The following is a 23,286-nucleotide window of genomic DNA, read 5'->3' on the forward strand; positions in this document are numbered from 1 at the left end:
ATAATGTGGATAACCTTTATAGCCACGGCCCTTCTGGTTCTTCTTCTCCTCCTTGGCAACCACTTTGTCTGCCTGCAAGACCATTAAGCCTTATTCACTAGATGTCCCTCTTCAATTTGTTATTTACTTCATCTCAACTCGTAATTATAAGCAACAGGGGCATCCACATGCAGAAGACTGAGTTAGTGTCGGTTGTTCTCCTCTCCCTGGGAAATTTCTGGATAACCTGTAGTCCACATTATTTATTTATCACCATGATTCTGGCTAATACTAATACCATGATATAGCTAATTTTTAAATACCTACTCTTAGTCAACTCATTTTTAAAAGATTTAGTTTTATTCCTAAGCGGTGGTTGCCATGAAATAATAGGGTTATTTGCTAGATTTGTGTATTTCTTATACACATTAAAAGACATCCATTGCTATTTGTATTTTTTAATGTTCATCCATGTATATAAGCTACACTTTGGGAAACACTAGGATAATCCAACACCAGAATTAAGTTAGTATTCTTTAATGTACAAGTGCTAGAACACCCAATTCAAGTGGCACAGCAAAAAACTGGAATGTGCAGGTCCCAATAAGCAGAGGGTAAATTGGCTTCAGGTGTAGCTTGATTCAGCTCTCAAATCCCGTCCCTTTGTTTTGATATATCTCTCAGTTTATCTCCTTTGAGGTAGCTTTATTTTCAGGCTCTATGTGTTCTCAGCTATACCCTTACATTCTTATGCTCATATCATTATGCCATTCAAGTAGATGGAAGGAAAAGCTCAATATTCTCATAAACTGAATAAAAGTCCCAGAGTTGAGTTTCAGTGGTCTTCATTAGCCTGAAGTAGATAATATACCCTGACTTGAAGAAATTATCGTATCTGGGCCAGCGGACTACATTGACTGATGTGGCTGCATCCTGGGGAGGAGTAGAGTGCATTTTCTTATAAGCATCTGGGCTGAAAGTAGCGGTGCGTGATTCTTCCAAAGTATAACTAGGTTATTCTTTTTTCCACAAAAACAAGAAATAGATGCCTTTAGGAAAAACCTATAAATATTCAGCACAACATTATTGTATTCTTTTTCTCCTGACAATTATGTATTACCATTTTATATATATATATAAAACAGTACACACACACACACACACACACACACACACACACCCTTTTGTATCCACCCCCTCCTACTTTTCCAGTTATATAGGAATGCATGTTTATATTTTACCAAAAGGTCTACACTTGATTAAGAAAACATAGAACTTTATGTAACTTTGTAAAGCTTACAAAGGGGATTAGAGAACATGATACCCTTGAAGTTAAAATCTAAAGAAGGAAATCAAAGAAAGGCTAGGTTGTATTAGATAATTAGTTCATCCATCTGTCTATAACAAATATTTAAATTTTCTTTTATGGATCTCAACATAATTTGTTTCATATTATTAGTAATACTCTAATAGCTTTAGTTATTAACAAATAATATACTATTATGCTTTTACATAGATGATTTCATTTGAAGCTCACATTTTTACAAGGTAGTTATTATACTGATTTTACAAGTGAGAAAAACTGAAGGCTTTGAAAGGTTAATTAATGTACAGTTAGTAATTTACACAGCAAGTAAGTGGCAGAGATCAGATGTAAACTCAGGCCTCCCAACTCCAAAAGCCAAGCACACATGAATGGAAATGCAACTATGAAGATAATAGGATTATGTTGCCAACCCATCCTCTGATTTCCTTAAAGCTATTCCCTATATATCAGAAGCAACCCACATTAAATCAAGTCTGGATTTTTTACCCATTTGTTGTTAGCTTTTTGATCCTAGCATTTTGCAGAATAACCAGTAGATTCAATCAACTTATCTGTTGGAAGAATGAATCAAAATAGCTGACATTGTTTATAGTAAATTGGAATTCAGTTGACTGAAATTTTAATTTTTCAAGTATTTGTGTTTAATAAAACCCATCTGATAAAAAATAAAGCACTTTCTAACTTTTACCAAAAATAGTGAAAGTTGGATCATGCTGTTATCTTACAGTGAGAAAATTCTTGCAGCAATTAAACTTTACATAGTGTATGTGTGCAAGATGTTTAATGCTGAGATGGGAAGTCTCGACATTACTGAAACAGAACTGAAAATGGATGGTAATAGAGGTGGCATATCATATGGCATAGATAATACTGGGCAGAGTCTTAAAGATAGGAGCGTAGAAAATTCAACCAAGTGAAAAATGGAAGGATAGTTGTGAGAAAAAGATGTATCAGAAATAGTACCCATTCTTAGTTACAGCCCTCTAAAAGTTGTTTGAAACAGTACAGGTAAAATTATGCAGAAATTTAGCACTGTGTTAGAGCTTTGTTTCTTAATTCTCTGTGTATCTTAAGAAGTAGGCTATTTTTTAGTAACTTTGTTTTAATATATAATGAATATAAAGTGGTTTTTGAAGCCTTTTCAGTTAGTTTGATGATGTGTTGAGCTATTGGGATAGGTAGGGAAGATAACTTTTTAGCTGAAATTGTTCTCCCTCAGGCATTATAAAAAGACTGTGGAATACATTTGAAGAAATATTATCTCAATTTAGCTATTTAAAGAAGAAGGAACTAAAAAGACCCTAAGAGAAAGCATTTTTTACTTTTGCTCTTCTTAAGAATTTTACTTTAAAATGTACAGCCTTAATCATGACAATTTATATTGTGAAGACTCTTGTCAAAAGAAGCTAACTCTCTAAGTATTTTAAATATTGTTATTGACTATATTTTTCTGGACTGAACAAACCTATGTTTGATTTTATTTTATTTTTGTAGAAATCACTGAGTCATTTGATTACTTTTCCATTCTTTTTTAATGACGTTCTTACATTTTTGGAACATTATGCTTCTTCAGGCTTATTAAGTTGTACTAATAATATTTTATCATACACCATAGTTGCATTAATAGGAAATATGTTTTAACTCTGGAATGATACCAATCAGAGTGAACACCAGTTTGATTACAGATAAGATTAACCAATTTAGTACTTCCATCTGTATGATTTTTGCAAGTAAAAGTCTTTCTTGGCTATAGGTAGATCAGATTATTCTAAGATACATGAAATATACTTTCTTAGTCCTTCTTCTCTTTCTTTAGTTTTTTAGTCTCTCTTCTTTTTCCTTCCTTCCTTCTTTTTTTCCTTCTCTTTCTCTCTCCTTCCTTCCTTCTCTTTCCTTCCTTCCTTCTTTCTTTCCTTCTTCCCTTCTTTTCTTCTTTCTTTTTTCTTTCCCTCCCTCCCTTGCTCGCTTGCTCGCTCCCTCCCTCCCTCCCTCCCTGCTTTCCTTCCTTCTTTTCCTTTTCTTTCCTTTTGTTTTCTTCTCTTTTCTTTTTTCTTTTCTTTTCTTCCTCACTCTGTTGCCCAGACTGGAGTGCAATGGTGTGAGCAACTTCCACCTCCTGGATTCAAGCAATTCTCCTGCCTCAGCCTCTTGACTAGGTGTGATTACAGGCATCTGCCACCATGCCCAGCTAATTTTTTTTTTTTTTTTTTTTGAGACGGAGTTTCGCTCTTGTTACCCAGGCTGGGGTGCAACGGCGCGATCTCGGCTCACCGCAACCTCCGCCTCCTGGGTTCAGGCAATTCTCCTGCCTCAGCCTCCTGAGTAGCTGGGATTACAGGCACACGCCACCATGCCTAGCTAATTTTTTGTATTAGTAGAGATGGGGTTTCACCATGTTGACCAGGATGGTCTGGATCTCTTGACCTCATGATCCACCCGCCTTGGCCTCCCAAAGTGCTGGGATTACAGGCTTGCTAATTTTTGTATTTATAGTAGAGAGGGTTTTACCATGTTGCCCAGGCTGCTCTCCAACTCCTAACCTCAAGGGATCCACCTGCCTCAGCCTCACAAACTGCTGGGGTTACAGATGTGAGCCACCATGTCCGACCACCTTCTTTCTTTTTTTTAAACACGGGCTGAAATAGTAATTCATTAGAAAATGCAAAACTAGATAGATAACATACATCAAGCAATTTAAAACTGGTGGAATGATATATAATTATGCAATTTCCATTAAATATGGATTCCAGTTTTGAAGACTTCATTTCAGCATCTTAGATGATCTTTGAACAAAAGATTCAGACCACAAGAAGAGATCTTGAGAAATTACACGATTGCTCTCACTGTTTATAAAATGTTCCATTTTTCTTTTCTCTCATAAAGACTCTTGAGATCTGTGAAATCTCTATAATTCTTAAAAATTTTCTTCCTCTTTAGAGTGAACATACTTTGCCTTGCAGATTTCTAGAGAAAATTAGGTTAAAGTGATGTAATATTCATCTTTGACACATTTAGAAAGTTTTTTTTTTTTTGGATGCTAAGCCATCTGTCTAATTTCTTAAATATACAATAGGTACATTTCATCTGACCTGGTTTGTTTTACCCACAGGTATTGATAATGCTGAACCTATAGTTCTCTGATTACCTTCTCATTGTGTTATCTTCTATATTGTAAATCTTCATTTTGGACCCTTATAATATTTCTTTTTTCAGATATATGGAGGATTGTAATTAGAATACTGAGGACTAGATAGCATTTGAAAGTCAAAAACCAAAGGAGAAACAGAGTTAACTTGAAATAGAAATTAATTGAGTTAAACATAAAGAAAAACTTTTTGGTACTCATAGCATGTGATTCTTCTGTAAATGTTGATGAAGATACTAATTAAAAAATCATTTAGGGAAAAATAGCTTCCAAATTAAAGAAAATATTAACTAGAATAAATGTGCTTTGTCATAGTTTCATTTACCTTAATACATTTCTTTTTTTTTTCTGTAGGTTATGACTTTTGTTCTGAAAGGCATAACTGCATGGAGAATTCTGTCTGCAGAAATCTGAATGACAGGGCTGTTTGTAGCTGTCGAGATGGTTTCAGGGCTCTTCGAGAAGATAATGCCTACTGTGAAGGTAATCCTTGTAATGATGTGTAGCTCAGCTGTATAAATTTTCTAGGATTACTGCATGCAAAATTTATTAATTTCCCAGGTTGTCAAGTTGATGGGCCCATTAAAAGCAGTGAATTTAATTTGAAGCATATTAATCAGCTAAAAATTATTATCTTTCAAATTAAAGTTTTTCAGCTATCTGCTATATGTCAGACTAATAAGTTAATATGCCTGGTTTCTTGAATTAGAACAATTCTTCCACTGTGAAATTGCCTTCTTTTTTTTTTTCATAATTAGATATTCAGATAGCTCACATATTGACATGATTACTGTGGCTTGCAGTTAGAATGGTAGTGAGATTTTTCCAGACAGTGTTGTGTAACAAAGGCAATCACTTAACAGGAAGATAAAGTGCCTACCGCTATTTTTGTTTGCTACTATAAGTAAGCTAAGGGTTTTATTCATGGTCTGTAGTGTTTAGTAAGTAGCTCCAGTGGAGTAAATCATTTTCTAGTTCCTTTTAAAAATCTTAACTAATATCCAAGGTAGTTTTTCTCTCATGGAAACTGTCCACATACAGTGAGTAGACCCTTGGCATTTGCAAATGCTGTGGCTTTGACTCTTCCTGCAGAAGTCCATGAGATAATTTCTGATTTCCCTAAGGTATGTGTTTGAATCGTTTCTGTTAATTGTGTAACTAGCTAGTAGCTTCTACGAATAAGAACACTGATTTGGTGGTGTTTAGGCATTTGGAGGGTTCTAGACTTACCCACTCCATATGTCAAGCGTGTGCCATAGATGGAAAACCTCAGGTATAAACACACAGCTTCTGTTTAGCTGCAGGATGATTTGTTGGCTCTTGGGAAACCAACTTCTGTTGTTTCCCTTAGCTTTAAATAGTTTCTTCTTTGTCTTAAAAAAATCTGTATTCATTTTTTAAATTGACTTTTGGATCAAAATATTTCTTAAAATGCTACTGATTCAGTCCTAAAGGGATCATTCCAGTTTTGCAGAATAAAAGAGATATGGCTTCCCTTCCCCGTTCATAATGCAGACTTATTTAAAATTCCTCGTTTTAAAAGGCTTTACATAAAAATGGATTTTTACCTAATGATTTTTATCCTTACATAACATAGAGGTAAATTTTCTTAGGAAATTAATGTATTTTCATTATAATATTTGAGATCTCTAATATGTAACAAGCCCCTTTGATATTGTTTTTGTGTATAATATGAATCGTTATATTTTGTTTTAAATTTTATTCATATGATTATTACTTTTTAAAAATTTTTGAGCTGCTTTTGATGCTACTAAGTGTATTCAATCATATAATAAATATTTAGTGAACACCTACGGTGTCCTGAACACTTTTCTAGGCTTGGTATAAAGTGGAGTGAATGGCGAACAAGTCTAAGAATTTCCTGTACTCAGGAATTTTACATTCTGGGGTAAGAGAGAGAATTAGTTGGGGGCCATAAAACTAGAGGAGACAGTTTCGCGTAGTAAAAAAATAATACGAAGAAATGAAACAGGATAATGTGCTAGATTGGCTGGGAATTTATTCAGATAGAGTGTTCAACCTCTGGGGCAGGGAGTGAACGGAGAGTAGTGGTTAACCTGAGACTGGATGATAAGAAAGGAAACAGCCATGTAATAATATTGGACAAAACATTTCAACCAGAAGAATTAAAAGTGGAAAGGCTCTAGGTGGGATTGAGCTTAGAATGCGCTAGGAACAAAATGAAGGACAATGTAATGGAGCAGACAAATCACACTGGAGAATTAGGCAGGGGCCAGGTAATGTAGGAAAGTTTGCAAGGATTTCAGTTTCTTCAAGGAGAGGAGTGATATGCTCAGGCTTGTATTAAAAAGGATAGTTCTGGCTGCAGTGTGATAGATGAACTATGGTGTTGGGTGTGGTAGGGAGAAGTGGAAATTGGAGACCAATTGGAAGGCTATTGCAGTAGTACAAGTAAAGAGGTTGATGGCCTGGATAAGGAAAGTTATAGAGATGGTGAAGAGAAGTGGGGTATATTCGTAGTGTGTTTTGAAAGTAAAGCCAAAATACTTGCAGATAGTTTATTGCACTGGAGAATTGATCTAGAGGAGCCAAGGTTTGGAATCTGAGCAACACATGGATGCTGTCGCCATTTATTGAGACGGGAAAGAAGTTAAGGAAAGAGGCCAGAGATTTAGATTGCCTTACTTTTAAAAATTATTTATCAATGCAACTTACTGAAAATTGGCCTAATCATAAAGACTAAGTCGCTCAGTTTTTATCTGCAGGTGTTCTGGATAAAATCTGTGGAACAGATTGGCAGCTGTTTTCATCTTGAATGCTCTATACACTGACAAATGTTTTACAACTTTATACTATCTTTCATTTAAATATATAATATTTAAAACATAAGAAACGGAAAAATTTATCGATATTGATATCGAATTCAAAATATCTTGAATTTTTAAATACATGAAGACTTCTAATATTCCTTTTGTTATTTACTTCAATAACAAAATATTAATCAGGATTTGAATAATTCTTATCAAATATGGTTTCCTTTTGATTTTGGCATGGTTGCTAACTTTGAGAATGTTTTGACTTCTCAGAAGGAACACCTTTTAAACATTTTTAATGCAAGTTTACATGTTACATATTTGATCCTTTAAGAACTTAATTACATTTGTGATTATACACAAAAATAGGCAAGCAGTTGTTTGTAAATAACATAAAATTTTATTTAGTAAATTTGTGGGGTCGTTTAATGATATGACTTTGAGACTTGATTTTTACTACAGTTTGCTTGATCATGGTTATTATAACACTGGTAACTATTGGAGTTCATTTATTCATTTGATAAATATTTGTTGAATACTTACTTTGTGCAAGGTTAGAGATAAGGGTAAAGCAGTAAATTAGATACACATGACTAGTATTCTCTCAGGCAAGAAAGATAATTAACAGGCCATTTCCTTACACCAAAGAACATTTCATTGCAAATATGGCAAGTACCCTAAAAGAGAAATAGGTTAATAGGGCATGTGATCTGGTTGTGGGGTTAGGGAAAATTTTGTTGAAAACAAGAAGAGTTTTATTATGGAATATGAAGGGTAAGTAAAAGGAAATAATAGAAGGAAGAGTGGAAAAGAAAACAATCTCTTACGTGGGTAAATCAGCATGTCTAAGGGCCTTCAGGTAGAAAGAAGGACTTTTTAAGAACTGAAGGAAGGTCAGTAGCTGGAAGCAGAGAGCAAAGGAGAGGTGCCCAATGAAACTGATGATGAGAAGCAGGATCTTGAAGGTCACACTGAAGAATAAGGGTTTCATGTTAAGAACAAGGGGCAGCTAATGAAAGATTTTAAGCCGAGACGTGTCACGATCACACTTGCATTTTTTTTTTTTTTTTTGAGACGGAGGTTCGCTCTCTTGTTACCCAGGCTGGAGTGCAACGGCGCGATCTCAGCTCACTGCAACCTCCGCCTCCTGGGTTCAGGCAATTCTCCTGCCTCAGCCTCCTGAGTAGCTGGGATTACAGGCACGCGCCACCATGCCCAGCTAATTTTTTGTATTAGTAGAGACGGGGTTTCACCATGTTGACCAGGATGGTCTGGATCTCTTGACCTCGTGATCCACCCGCCTTGGCCTCCCAAAGTGCTGGGATTACAGGCTTGAGCCACCGCCACACTTGCATTTTAAACATATCACTCCAGCTGTAGGATGAATGGGAATAAGTCTGGATGCAGAGAAACCAGTGAGCGAAAGCCAGTGAGGGCTTGTCTTAAAAATGGAAGTGGAGATGTGGATGCATCTAAGAACAATGCAGGGTAAAACCAGCCAGTCTTGATTAATTGTTGACAGTAGATGATGAGGAAAGAGGTCTGGAGGTTGATTCTTAGGTTTCTGGCCTAAACATTGGTGCTGCTCACTTAGGGAACAGATTGAGTAAGAAAATCATGATGAGTTCGGAATGCCTATGGGACATCTAAGTTGAGTAGCTACTTGAATATGCTTCGATTTGGCATTAAAGGAAGTTTAAGTTAGACAGAAAATTTGGAATTCTTTGGCACATAAATGTTAGTTGAGGCAATAGAAGGGATTGCCTAGAGAGTTTTGAGCAACATTTGAGCATTTTATAGAAAAGATGATTTGGTGATGACAATAGCAAAGTCATGGCTGAAACATAGGAGGAAAGAGAAGAGAAGGTGATGTCACAGAAGCCGAGAGAGAAGAGTTTCAAGAAGAAAGTGCGATGTGTCTGAGAGATCAAGAAGAATGAAGACAGAAAGATGTTCTTTGCATTGAACCTCACAGATTGCATTAAGGACGGCAATAGTGATTTAGGTGCAAAGTTGGTGATACAAGCCAGTTTAGAGTACATTAAATATTGTCTAAGGGAAAAGAAATGAATCTCAAGAAGGGAGAGAACTTCTAGATATTTGTGTACAAAGGGAAGAAGAAAGAAAGTAGTTTAAGGGACCTGAAGCTAAAGAAGGCATTTTTCTGCCCCACATGCTTTTTCTCATTTAACTTCTTCACCCTTTCTCCCTGCCCCAGTATCTCAGTCAGGCAGATGATAACCTCTTGTTCTTCAGTGAGTTTTGCAACACCTCAGATATTTATAAACATAGTATAATATTAGGATTTTATGACGGCATGGCTTGTCTAGCTTTTCTGCATAAAGGATCTAGAATGTCTGGAAGTATATTGGCCTACATTAGTTTTTTGTAAATTGCATGGTTATCACATTTCTCTTTAAAAAATTATGTATTCATCTCCATCCTCTCATCTCCTATAGATTTCTCATACATTTTAAAATATTTTACCTCTCATTTGGTATTTTGTCAGTACATATAAGATATAAAAGTTGTCAAAAATTATGTTAGATGTCCTGTTTTTCAGACTGGTTTTTTGCTACATGTCTTCACTTGACACTGAAAATTATGGGAGCTTTTGAAAGAAGCTTTTGAAAGACTATATCTTCTTTCTTCACATTCCACTATTCAGTATTATGTTAGGTTTATCTTGGCATTCTATTTTAGATGGTGACTTCAGGAGTCATTTTTAAGTTTCTTTTTTCAGTGCATAATAGTTGCTGGGGATGCCAGCTGTGTCAGTCCAATAGTGCATTACAATGAAGAAGATTTTTGTGATTTCCAAACTTCTTAAAACCTCTGGCATTTTTCCTATTCAAGCCTCTGACATTATACTAAGAACAGGAATAGTCCTGCAAAAGTGAGTCATTTATATAATTGCGTATCACACATAATTATAAAAATTGATAATTGATGCCTTATTAATGAATTTTAAAGTAAGTTTGTGAGACATTTCTTCATATTAACAAGAATATGGGAAATAGTTTGGTATAGCCTGATCCCACCTCCAAGTACCTAATTTCTTATTGATAGCCTAATTTCTCTTAGATTCAATCTCTTTCATTCTTATTCCTGCCTCCAGGTGTCATTTTCACTTCATGTCACTTTCTATTTAGACCTTCTGTCTCCTTTATCTCTTCCCACTCCTAACCAACAAGGACCCGCTCTCCAGATTAACATTCATAAAACATCATTTGTTCTACCTGAGTGTTCACAGTGCCTTCTTCTTGCTCATCACCTCAAGCTCAAACTTCTTTGCCCAGCTTCCAGAGCTGTGTGTCACCTGGTCTCACATAGCATCCATTAGCCCTAAGCAGGTCACCTATCATGATCATTTCTTTTGCTGATAATGATTCATCTGAGTTATGAATTGAATTGTGTTACCCTCACACCCCAAATTTACATTCTCATTTGAACCATGAGCATCTCAGAAAGTTACCTTATTTGGAAATAGGGATATTGCAGATTTAATATGTTAAGATGAGATAAAATCATGATGGAGGATGGTGAGACCCTACTCCAATATGATCGCTTTCATTATGAAAAGGAGAAATTTGGATACAGACACATAGAAAAATTATCATGTGAACATGAAGACAGAGATGAGGATGATGGGACTATAAGCCAAGGAAAACCAAAGATCACCAGCAAAGCACCAGCAGCTAGGTGAGGATCATGAAACAAGTTGCACTTTATGGCCTTCAGAAGGAACCATCCTGTCAACACCTTGATTTTGGACTTCTAGCCTCCAGAACTGTGAGACAATAAGTTTCTGCTGCACGAAACACCCAGTTTGTGGTACTTTATTATGGCAGTCTTAGAAAACTAATACAATCTGACAGAAATGCCTTTGGCTTTTTGGCCTAACAATCCATAATTTAATTATTCTTCTAGCCTCTGCTTGATTTTTATCTACTCTGTGAAGAATTCTTCATGAATTTATTGTGTGCATAGAATTACCTTCTCAAATTCTTTTTATCTGACTGAGCAATTAGCACTTTATATTGGTTTATATCCAGTTCTTCAGCTGGAGTATACAACACATCCTCAAATAATGTTATTTCATTTAATCTTGTTTTGTTATAATGTTGATGAGAAAAAATATACATATTCCTGACTGGGGCCACTGTCTGGTGTAGAGTTTGCACATTTTCCCCACGTCTGTGTGGATTTTCCCCAGGTACTACAGTTTCCTCCACACCCCAGAGCTGTGTACAGTAGACTCATTGGCGTGTCTAAATGGCCTCAGTGTGAGTGATTGTGGGTGTGTGTTAGTGGTGCTGTGATAGAATGATAACCTGACCAGGGCCAGTTCCTGCCTTGTCCCCTGGGCTGCCCAGACAGGCATCAGCCATTCCCCAACCCTGAACTGGAATAAGTGGGTAAATAATTATCTTAATTGTTTTTATTAATGGTTCTTTAATGTTATGTGTAGCTCACATTTATTTCCATGTTTAATATTAGAAGTGTTTTGGTCTTTAGTTAGAAGTTTAGTGATGTTCTGTGACCAGAAATATGCTGAAGGAACTTAATCCTTGTTTACTACCATGAGCCTATGTCAAAGTTGGTTACATTTGTTATATGCCATTTCACTTAAAGTTGCGGTTTCCAAGAGCCTATGTATGTTAAGCGAGGACTTATTGTACTATGTTATTTATTAATTCAGATGTGTTATTTATTAATTCTGATTTTAATATATGTATGTGTGTACTTCTTTCAACTATAAGTTCCTAGTGATCACAGCCTTTTTATTTTCTTTGAATTCTCACAAACTTCTAAAATAGAAGCAATGTAGAGCTTAAGAAAGATTAGTTTATTGACGGTTTGCAGTGGTTAGATATGCTGAACTGATGGGCACCATTAGGCTGACTCATCACTAAAAAATGACTCAGGGCAAGCACTGAGTTTATTGAGTTGTGTTTATATTATATATGAGAAAATCTAATCATGGTACTGACTTTTGTAGCTTAAAAGGGATTCTGTTTTAAATTGATTCGTATTGGGCTTTAAAAATTATTTTGAGTAGTACAAGAAATTTGTTCATTCGTAACATTCAATATTTATATAATTTTTAAATTATATGTCTACTGATAAATAACATCCACATTAAAAGCACCCTGACTACTAGAAGTTTTCCCATCTTCACAGTTGCTTTCACATAACACTCAATTGTTTCCTAAGATTTGAATTCTACCTAAAATTTGCAAAGCAACTCACTTCAACATGAAATATCTGGTATGTATAAGGTGCATAATAAATACCAGTTGAACCTGAAGATGAGAGTCTTAGTAAACATTTGTTTGCTAAGCACCTGTGATGTGCCAGAGTTGGAACCCCAAACGTTAGCTAATAAGTTATTATATTTAGACATCTAGTTCAAATATCTATTTTTTTTTAAATTTCATCGTTTATGTCAATAAAAACATTGATTACTCCCACCTCATTCCTGTCTTTTTAATGCTATCTTTTGGCTAGTGATGCCTCTTCTACACTCTTTCTTGTTCTGTATTTCAGGGAATTGTAGCCGATGTACAAAATAATGTGAGGAAAAACTATGGTTCTTTGGAGGCATTTAAAATGCTTTCCACATATCATGGGTTTTTGTTTGTTTTGAGGCAGGGTCTCACTCTGTTACCTAGGCTGGAATGCAGTGGTGCAATCATGCTCACTGCAGCCTCAACCTCCTGGGCTTAAGCAATCCTCTCACCTCAGTTTCCCAAGTAGCTGGGACTGAAGGCATGTACCATCATGCCTGACTAATTTATTTTCATTTTTTATTTTTAAATTTTTTTTGGAGAAACATGGTTTCACTGTGTTGCCTAGGCTGGTCATATATATGATCTTATTTCATCCAACAGTCCCATGATGATGAAAGCTTTATTAAAATCTATTTTGTAGTTTAGAAAACTGAACAACTTGGATATCAAATGACTTCTTCAAAATCATTTACCCAGATAGCAAACAGTAAATTCAGGGTTCAGATTCATGTCATCTGTCTTCACATTCTGTGGACTTTTTCTCTCTACCACTTTTAATTAATTTTTTAGAGACAGGGTCTCACTCTGTTGTACAGGCTGGAGTGCAGTGGTGTGATTGTGGCTCACTAAAGCCTTAAACTCCTGGGCTGAAACGATCCTCTCACCTCAGCCTCCTGAGTAGCTGGGGCTTACAGGCATTTGTCACCACATCTGGCTAATTATTTTATTTTTGGTAGGGTCTTGTTTTGTTGCCCAGGCTGGTCTCAAACTCCTAGGCTCAAGTGACCATCCCACCTAGCCTTCTAAAGTGCTGGGATCACAGGCATGAGCCACTATGGCGAGACTAATTTATTTATTAAATATTGAATCTGATTCTTTCTATATGAAAGAGTAGCATAATAATTTTCTTTAGAAAGACATTTTCAATCACAGTTGACTGCTTTAAAAATTGGATGCTTCTTTTTTTTTGAGACAGAGTCTAGCTCTGATTCTGTATTTCATCCAGAAAGCAGTTCATTGCCTTTAGAGAAACCTTGTAACCAACCTCCTTTCCTCCCACACTTTCTTTCTCCCTCCCTCCCTCCTTTCCTTCCTTCCTTCCTTCCCTTCCTTCCTTCCTTCTTTCCTTCCTTCCTCCCCTTCTCCCTTCTTCCTTCTCTTTTTTTTTCAGCTACTTACTACCTCTCAACTTGTTTAGTGGTGAATTCCTGATATAACCATAGTTGAGTATCATTAACTGTGAGATATAGAGGAAATCCGAAAGGATTCCTTTAAGAGTAAGATGAGCAATAGCCTTGCAAAGTTGCTCCAAGAGATATAAAGGGAAAGCTATAGAGTGAACTCAATTCTCTGATTGCAAACCCAGCACAGAAGTCCCTGCTGGATCTAATTGGAGGCTTGCTAACAGCTAGGATAAATAACCTAGAGAACTGAGCCCTATGGGATTAATTAGGAAACTCTAGCAGATACTGTAACTTTCAAAACTGTCATTAATGATGCACTCTCTGTGGTATGATATGGTAGAATTACTTAAATAAAAAAAATGTCCAAGGATACTGTATTAGTCAGAGTTTTCCAGAAAAATGGAACCAATAGGATGTGTGTTTGTGTGTGTGTGTTGTGTATTATATACATGTGAGATTTATTATTATAAGGAATTGGCTCACATGATTATGGAGGTTGACAAGTCCCAAGATCTGGTGTGGGTAAGCTGGAGACTCAGGAGAGCCAGTGACATAGTTTCAGTCTGACTCCAAAGGCCTGAGATTTGGAGAGTTAATGATATAAGTTCGAATCCAAAGATAGGAGAAGACTAATGTTATAATTCAAGGACTCAGGCAGGTAAAATTTCCCTCTTACTCAGTCTTTTTGTTCTGTTCAGGTCTTCAACTGATTGTGTGAGGCCTGTCCACATTGGATGGGAGGCCAATCTGCTTTACTCAGTCTACAAATTCAAATGTTAATTTCATCCAGAAACACCCTTACAGACACACTCAGAATAATGTTTGACCAAATGTCTGGTTACCCCCTGGCCTAGTCAAGTTGTCACATACCATCACAGGTAAAATTTGAAGGAGAGAAAGAGAGACAGAGAAGAGCAAAAGCATTTCTGATCTTTCCAAATGTCATGACTTGACCTTTTAATGGCATCATCTGTCCATTCAATCAAGTGAAAAAGTTGCTACATAAAACAGCTTTCAGGATTGATATGATATATGGAAACATTAAAGTATTTGTAGGCTTTGAGGAACATCTGTGTAACATATTTACAATGCTGAGGAATTAATGGATTTATTTTTTCATGAGAATAATTCCTTCTTCAATTAGATAATTTTGTTAGGGAAGTTCTAAGTGACCTAGCTAAATTTGAACTTGCATTAGCTATTCATCTGGACTTATTCATCATTTTCTGCTATACTTCAACTTTCTCAGACTCAAAACAATTTCCATTCATTTCTAGACTTGAACACCATTAAGATATTCAGATATGAGAAAAGGACATTTAAAAATGTTAAGCAAAGCTCTCCTTTGATAGGAAAGAATTTTGAAATTTATAAATCAAACCTGATAAAGATGAAACCTTTCTAAATTTCTTCTTAGACATGATTTCTCATGCAAAGCAAATTGAAGAAACATCAATGCTATCCATATACAAGCATACCTTGGAGATATTGCTGGTTTGTTTCCAGACCACTGCGATAAAGCTAATATTGCAATAAAGCAAGTCACATAGATTATTGTGTCTTCCAGTGCATATAAAACTTATATTTACAGTCTAGTCTTTTAAGTGTGCAATATCATTATATCTTTAAAATGTACATATCTTAATTTAAACATATTTTTTTGTAAAAAATGCTAACAATGATTTGAGCCTTCAGAGAGTCATAATCTTTTTACTGGTGGAGGGTGTTGCCTTGATGTTGATGGCTGTTGACTGATCAAGGAGATAGTTGCTGAAAGTTAGGATGGCTGTGGACATTTCTTAAAATAAGGTAACAGTGAAGTTTGTCAATTGATTGACTCTTCCTTTCATGAGAGATTTCTCTGTAGCGTGCAATGCTATTTGATAGCATCTTATCTACAGGAGTACTTTTTTCAAAATTATAATCAATCCTCTTAAACCCTGGCTCTGCTTTATCAACTAAGTTTTTGTAATATTTGAAATTCTTTGTTGTCATTTCAACAGTGCTCACAGCATCTTTACCAGGAGTAGATTTCATTTCAAAAAACTACTTTCTTTGCTTATCCCTAAGAAGCAATTTCTCATCTGTTCAAATTTTAACATGACATCACAGCAATTCATTCACATCTTCAGGCTTCATTTCTAATTCTAGTGCTCTTACTATTTCCACTACATCTACAGTTACTCCCTCTACTGAAGTCTTGAACCACTCAAAGTCATCCATGAGAGCTGGAATCAACTTCTTCCAAACTCCTGTTAGTGTTGTTATCTTGACCTCTTCCCATGAATCACAAATTTTCTTAGTGTCATCTAGAATGGTGAATCTTTTCCAGAAGGTTTTCAACTTACTTTGCCCAGATTCATGAGAGGAATCATTATCTATGGCAGCTATATTCTTAAGAAATACATTTCTTAAGTAATAAGACTAGAAAGTCTAAATGACTCCTTGATTCATGAGCTGTAGAATGGAGGTAGTGTTAGCAGCCATGAAAACGTTCATCTCCTAGTGTACTGCCATCAGAGCTCTTGGTTGACTAGGTACATTGTCAATGGGCCACAATAATTTGAAAGGAATCTGTTTTTCTGAACAGTGGGCTTTAAATCTTTAGTAAAACATGGTAAAACAGATGTGCAGCTGTCATCTGGGCTTTACTGTTACATTTATAGAGCACAGGCAGAGTAGATTTAGCATAATTCTTAAGGGCCCTAGGATATTTGAAATGGTCAATGAGCAGTGGCTTCCACTTAAAGTTATCAGAACTGCACTAGCCCCTAATAAGAGAGTCATCCTCTCCTTAGAAACTATGAGGCCAGGCATTAACTTCTCTCTCTAGATGTAAAAGTGCCATATGGTATTTTTTTTCTAATAGAAGGCCATTTTGTCTTGATTGAAAAATCTGTTGTTTAGTTTAGCTAACTTGGCCAATGGTCTTAGCTAGATCTTCTGAATAACTTGCTGCAGTTTGTACATCAGAGCTTGCTGGTTCATCTTCCACGTTTCTCCTATAGAGATGGCTTCTTTCCTTAAACATAATGAACCAACCTCTGCTGACTTTATACTTTTCTTCTGCAGCTTCCTCACCTCTCTTACCATAGAATTGAGGAGAGTTAAGGCCTTTTTCTTTATTAGGCTTTGGCTCAAGAGAGTGTTGTGGTTGATTTTATCTTCCATCCAGACCACTCAAACTTTCTCCATGTCATCAATAAGACCATGTCACTTTCTATCATTCATTTGTTCTGTACAGTAACACTTTTATATTTCTTCCTTTGCATTTACAACTTGGCTAACTGGCTCAAGAGGCCTAGCTTTTGGCCTGTTTTGACTTTCAACATGCCTTCCTCACTAAGCATCATAATTTCTCCCTTTTGATTTACAATGAGAAATGTGCAACTCCTCTCACTTGGAAACGTATTAATTGGTCTAATTTAAATATTGTTGTGTCCCAGGGAATAGGGTGGCCTGAGGAAAGGGAGTGAGATGGGAATGGCTAGTCAGTAGAGTAATCAGAACAGACACCATTATCGATGGGCACTGTTCATAGTGCCCTAGGAGAATTAGAATAGTAAAATCAAGATCATTATTCACAGATAACCCCTACAGACATAATAGTAATGAAAATTTTGAAATTTTGGGAGAATTACCAAAACATGACATGCAGACACAAAGCAAGCACTTGCTGTTGGAAAAATGGTGCTGGCAGACTTGATCAATGTAGGCTTGTCACAAACCTTGAGTTCATAAAAAGCACATTATCTGTAAAAGGCAGTGAAGTGAAGTGCAATAAAACAAGGCCTGTATTCTAGTTTTGAAACAACATACCTTAGTTGTGTGACTTTCGTGGTCCACTGATTTTTCCCTCCTCAAGGTAGTGACTTACCTAAAAAAATACCCATAATTAACTCTATTAAAGATCATGATTGCTTTGGATGCTATATAGAGAAGAAATAACTTAAATCATCAATTAGTGATATAGCTATATAGCTGTATGTTACATAGCACTGAGAACAAGCACATTTTTTTTCTGAGGTGGATCTACAGGTTCTTCTTGGGAATTTGATTTATGATTAGCTTCTATCATCAGATATAATATAGATAATCTTTATTCAATATCCATTTATTCATAGTATTTGTTAAGCACATACTATCTGCTAATAAAATTATCAGCAAAACCCTCCTGCTGAATCCCTGCTCTCATGGAGTTGACTTTCTAGCGGAGGTGACATTCTAAAACCTCTGCCCAGATGCAGATGGAAATGAGAATTGTGACTGATGGTTTTGTGTTTTGTTAAAAAGAAGTAATTCTGTTTTTATACTCTTTTGGCAGGTTTTTTTTTTTTCGAGACCTCAGTGCTCAACATGTGGTCCAAGGACCAGCAACAATGGGCCACCATCTAGGAGCTCGTTAAAAATGCAGAATCTTATACTTTATCTCAGTCCTTCTGAATCAGAATCTGCATGTTAACAAGATCTCCAGATGATTCCTATGCATACAAAATTTGAAGAGAGCAGGTTTTGGGTGTAGAGTTTATTAATTTATCATCAATAATTTGGTAGCTATCCAATTCTTTTCAGCCATATGCTCAACTGGAGAGGAATTTTAATGTTTATGTTCTCAGTTTATTTTCATCAGTATAAGCTTTGGTTTTCTAACATTGTGTCTTAGAATGTGATTCAGGCTGCATCAAAACCCCCTGAGGATCTTGTGAAAAATGCACATTACTGGACACAACCTTAATTCTCCTTGAGTAGGTCAAGGTTGCGTCTCAAATTTTTACAAGCCTCCTCGGTGATTCTTATGCAGATTAAAGTTGGAGAAGGAGTATTTTTAGGCTAGTTTTACATTGATGTCTTTCTAAGGATGGATTTTCAAAAATTATTTTTGAGTCTTTAGTTTATATGCTCCTGCCTAGAAAGATGGATTATTCAATCCCTGGTCATATATTCCTGTGTATCAGAGTGTTTTTTATTTTAACCAGGGTTTCTCAACCTCACACTGTTGACATTTTGTACTAGATAATTCTTTGTTGTTTGAGGCTGTTCTGTGCATTGTAGGATGTTTAGCAGCATCTCTGGTCTCTACCCACTAGATGCCAGTAGCACACCTGTGCCAGCCCACATTCCTAGTTATGATAACCAAAAATGTTTGCAGACATTGCCAAATTTCCTCTGAAGAGCAAAATTGTTCTCAGGTGAGAATAATTGGTTTAAACTAAATAAAGAAAAGAAGCGTGGTTGTATATGGATATGACTCCTACCTCCAAGTATTTATTGTCATTATTTGATTCTCTTCAGGGCTTATGCCAAGGGTGAAAAGAGACTTATGTATGGGATATAAGGGTTGCCTGGCCCTGTGGATTGGTTTCAACACTCTATGGTGAGAGAGATATAATATGATGTTAGGGAAGAGGAAAAACTCTTATATTTGTACAGAAACAAGGGCACTGAGGACCTATGGCCTAAAGAACAAAACAAAATTAGGTATAAAAACTTTTTTTTCTTTTTCTTTTTCTTTTCTTTTCTTTTTTTTTTTTCTCACACCAAGTCTGGCTCTTGTTGCCCAGGCTGGAGTGCAATGGCGTGATCTCGGCTCACTGCAACCTCCACTTCCCAGGTTCAAGTGCTTCTCCTGCCCCAGCCTTCCGAGTAGCTGGGATTCCAGGCACATGCCACCACAGCCAGCTAATTTTTTGTATTTTTAGTAGAGACAGGGTTTTACTACGTTGGCCAGAGTGGTCTCGAACTCCTGACCTCAGGCGATCCACCCGCCTTGGTCTCCCAAAGTGCTGGGATTGCAGGTGCAAGTCACCACACCTGGCCTTTTTTTCATTTTTGAGTCTTTCTGAATATGCTTCTGAAGTCTGAAGATGCTGGGTAGTAGCTAAAGAGTTTTCTACAATAGCTTTGTGGATGGGAGCTCCTTTTGAAGGGACAAAATAGGGACATAGGAATATGTACTAGCTTTGGCAGAGACTCAGAATACATGGAAAAGGCCCAGAGGATGGCCAAGGGCAGGATAGTGGAAAGTGGTAGTATATATGTTGTTGATTTATTCCTGAACTCATAGGAACACCAGAGTGCACTCAGAAGTAATTGGGGAGACCTTGAAGGGCGACCTCCAATTTATTAGCAGCCAGGAAAATTTGTATCCATAGCCTGTAACATTGTTGAATGTCTGGTATGACTTTGTGTTTTGTTTGGCCCACTATTTTTAACAGATTGCTTACCTTTGGATTTCTTTGTAGTATAATGGAAACATTTACCACCCACCAATGTTAAACAGGCATTTATAATTGTTACTCTTTTGCTAGTCAGTTGTGTGGATACTGAAAAGTAAATCAGAACAAATAATTTATTTTTTTATTTATTTATTTATTTTTTTTTTGAGACGGAGTTTCGCTCGTTACCCAGGCTGGAGTGCAATGGCGCGATCTCGGCTCACCGCAACCTCCGCCTCCCGGGTTCAGGCAATTCTCCTGCCTCAGCCTCCTGAGTAGCTGGGATTACAGGCACGCGCCACCATGCCCAGCTAATTTTTTGTATTAGTAGAGACGGGGTTTCACCATGTTGACCAGGATGGTCTCGATCTCTTGACCTCGTGATCCACCCGCCTCGGCCTCCCAAAGTGCTGGGATTACAGGCTTGAGCCACCGCAAATAATTTATTTTAAGCACATTCTTTGTACATAATCATTCTAGTATGTGAATACACACTTTGCATATCTATATGTGCAGCCAACTATAATTATTTTTAAAAAATGCATGCCAGACAAAATTTGGAGATTTAATAGACAGATGAACATGAAGGGTTTGTATAGATCAAATCAAAATCTGTCTGTCTTTTACAAACAAGAGCAGTGCTGATGTATGGAAAGAACATTGCCCAAGAAGACTTGAATTCTTACCTCTGCTATTTACTAACTGTGGGAACTTGTGCAAATCGTTTAACATCTCAGAGCCTCGGTCTCCTCATCTATTAAAACGGGGAGAATTTGTCTCATGGGGTTGTTAGGGAAGCAGAGATTAAATAAGATTAAAAATATCTTCCAGAAAAATAAATCAGGAAATGTTTCTCATTAAACTTGTATATTTCACATGTATTTATTACTGTCAGTGTATCAGTTAATTCATGTAATATGATTTTATTTTTGGAATGAAAATATAATTAATTTACTAGAAACTAGAGACAACAGGATTCTTAGAGTCTGTATAATGATATTTAAAGCCAATTATAATGACATCTGTAACTACTTCATAACTAAGTTATGAGTTATTTCCAGAACCAAACTACTTTATGCCAATTTTTTTCTAGTCTGAATAATATTCTAACCAGTTCTTCAATATAGAGTATGTATAATTTGTTCTCATTTTGAAAATTATATGAGAAGTCTTTAAATGTAACTATGGGGATTTATGTTATTTTTCTGTAAATAAATAGCAAGTTAAAATACTTGATAATTACATTACATGTAGTTATTTATTAATGTTAGAGAGAAATTGTCTGCTTAGAATTAAGCAATTCATTTTAAACAAATCAGTTGCTGGTATCTTATGTGATACAGCCATTTATTATGATTTTTTTCATTAGAGAAATGCAATTATTAAAAATAATAAATTGCCTCCCTGGAAAGAAATCCATCTGAAGTGATATATAAGACATCACATGATTAACAACTTTTAAAAATCTAATTGATACAAAAAGCCTTTTTGCAACTTTATTAAGTTTAAGGTCAGGTATGCATAGAGATTAAATTATAAATACCAGCTTTATCTTTTCTTCTAAGAAATCCAAGTCACATGTTCTGGTTATAGTTTTTGAAAATACTGAAGTCAATTAACAATTGCTTGCTTCACTATACATGGGGGTCTGTTGTGGGGGAGTGGGGGGGACCGTGGGGGGGTGGGGAATTGGGGAGGGATAGCATGGGGAGAAATGCCAGATATGGGTGAAGGGGAGGAAGGCAGCAAATCACACTGCCACGTATGCACCTAAGCAACAACCTTGCGTGTTTTTCACATGCACCCCAAAACCTAAAATGCAATAAAAAAAAAAAAAAAAAAAAAAAAAAAAAAAAAAAAACAATTGCTTGCTTGAAGTGAAACACAACGGTTAGCATTCCTTTTACATTATCTTCCTCTATCCATCAGCTTTCAAAAAGAACCAACTCCAATATAAAATAAGATTATCATGTACATCAAAGACATCTGGAAAAAAAGGCTTTGAGATAGGAAGTGGAAGCTTGGGCCTGGTTAATGGCAGGAAAACATTATAACTAGAAATACATAAGAATTGCCCAAATAAATCTACTTTGAGTAAATATTGCTGAGATTACATGTGGGATCTAACTTTGATTAAATAGTGCTGAGATTACATTTGGGATCTGTTGTGAAAACGTGAGGCTGTGGGGAAAACAATGAAATGGCATTGTCAAAGCAACAGATACTGTAGTAAATGTTAACTTCATTATTAGTATAATGAATAGAAATAAGAACACTTTTTTTGGAGACAACAATAACTGCAAACTGGGGGAAGCAGGTAGGTACGAGTTAAACGAATGTCAGAGAGCACAGGGAGATATTTGAATTATGTGATGGAGAAAGACCTGGCTTATTTGAGCCAATTATTATTCCACAGAAAACAGAGCTCCATGTGTTTTGATACAAGAGACAGGAAATTGGTGCTGCCTTTAATGAATGTGAAGCATTGGTGAAGAGGCAAGGACATTATCTTTCTAAATTGCATGTCTTATTCATTGGTATGATATAAAAATAGATACCCGGGATTTTAATAATACAGTTGATTTTCATTTTTACTTTAAATTCAAAAAACAACTATAATTACATTTTTAAATGTCCTCCAAGTAATTTTTCTTTAATATGAAGAATGTATTCCCAAATAGATTTTTTAAAAATTGTTCCTATCTTCAAGTGGAAACATGGTGGTGGACAAATGGGACTTCAATTGTAGAACATATATGTTTGTGTATTCTGAGTTGTTATAAGGCCCCTGCTTCCTAATCAACATTAAACATTGATTAACATTGTCAAAACTAGCAATGCAATTCAGTCAGTGATTTATGTACAAGCAAGCAATTGGAAATTGGAGTAGCTTCATATCTTTCATGAAAGCACTGATGTAATGTTTAGGTTAATCGCATAACTCTGGATGGGTAGCAATTTGGATAATTTTATGACTGCAATTCATGCTTTCTGGCAAAATAAATATATATTTACTGAATTAGTTTCTAATATTTAAAAATAATAATCCACTTTCTTGGAAAGAATCCTGTGATTCAACTTGATGAATTTTCAACCAGCATGACAAGACAATCATTCAAATGAGACTA

General features: G+C 35.9%; 1 protein-coding gene across 5 annotated transcripts in view; it reads left to right on the forward strand.

Moving 5' to 3' along the window:
- Positions 1-23,286, forward strand: part of NELL2 (neural EGFL like 2) — a 428,916-nt gene that overhangs the window by 222,640 nt on the left and 182,990 nt on the right. For all 5 annotated transcript variants that reach the window (XM_064369806.1, XM_064369807.1, XM_064369805.1 and 2 more), the window contains exon 13: positions 4,806-4,934. In XM_064369806.1, the coding sequence (XP_064225876.1) occupies positions 4,806-4,934 (129 nt within the window). The remainder of the gene's footprint in view (positions 1-4,805; positions 4,935-23,286) is intronic.

The sequence above is a fragment of the Aotus nancymaae genome, unplaced genomic scaffold (assembly GCF_030222135.1).
Source record: "Aotus nancymaae isolate 86718 unplaced genomic scaffold, 86718_ANA_hifiasm-v0.15.2.pri h1tg000092l, whole genome shotgun sequence".
NCBI classification, from domain to species: domain Eukaryota; kingdom Metazoa; phylum Chordata; class Mammalia; order Primates; family Aotidae; genus Aotus; species Aotus nancymaae.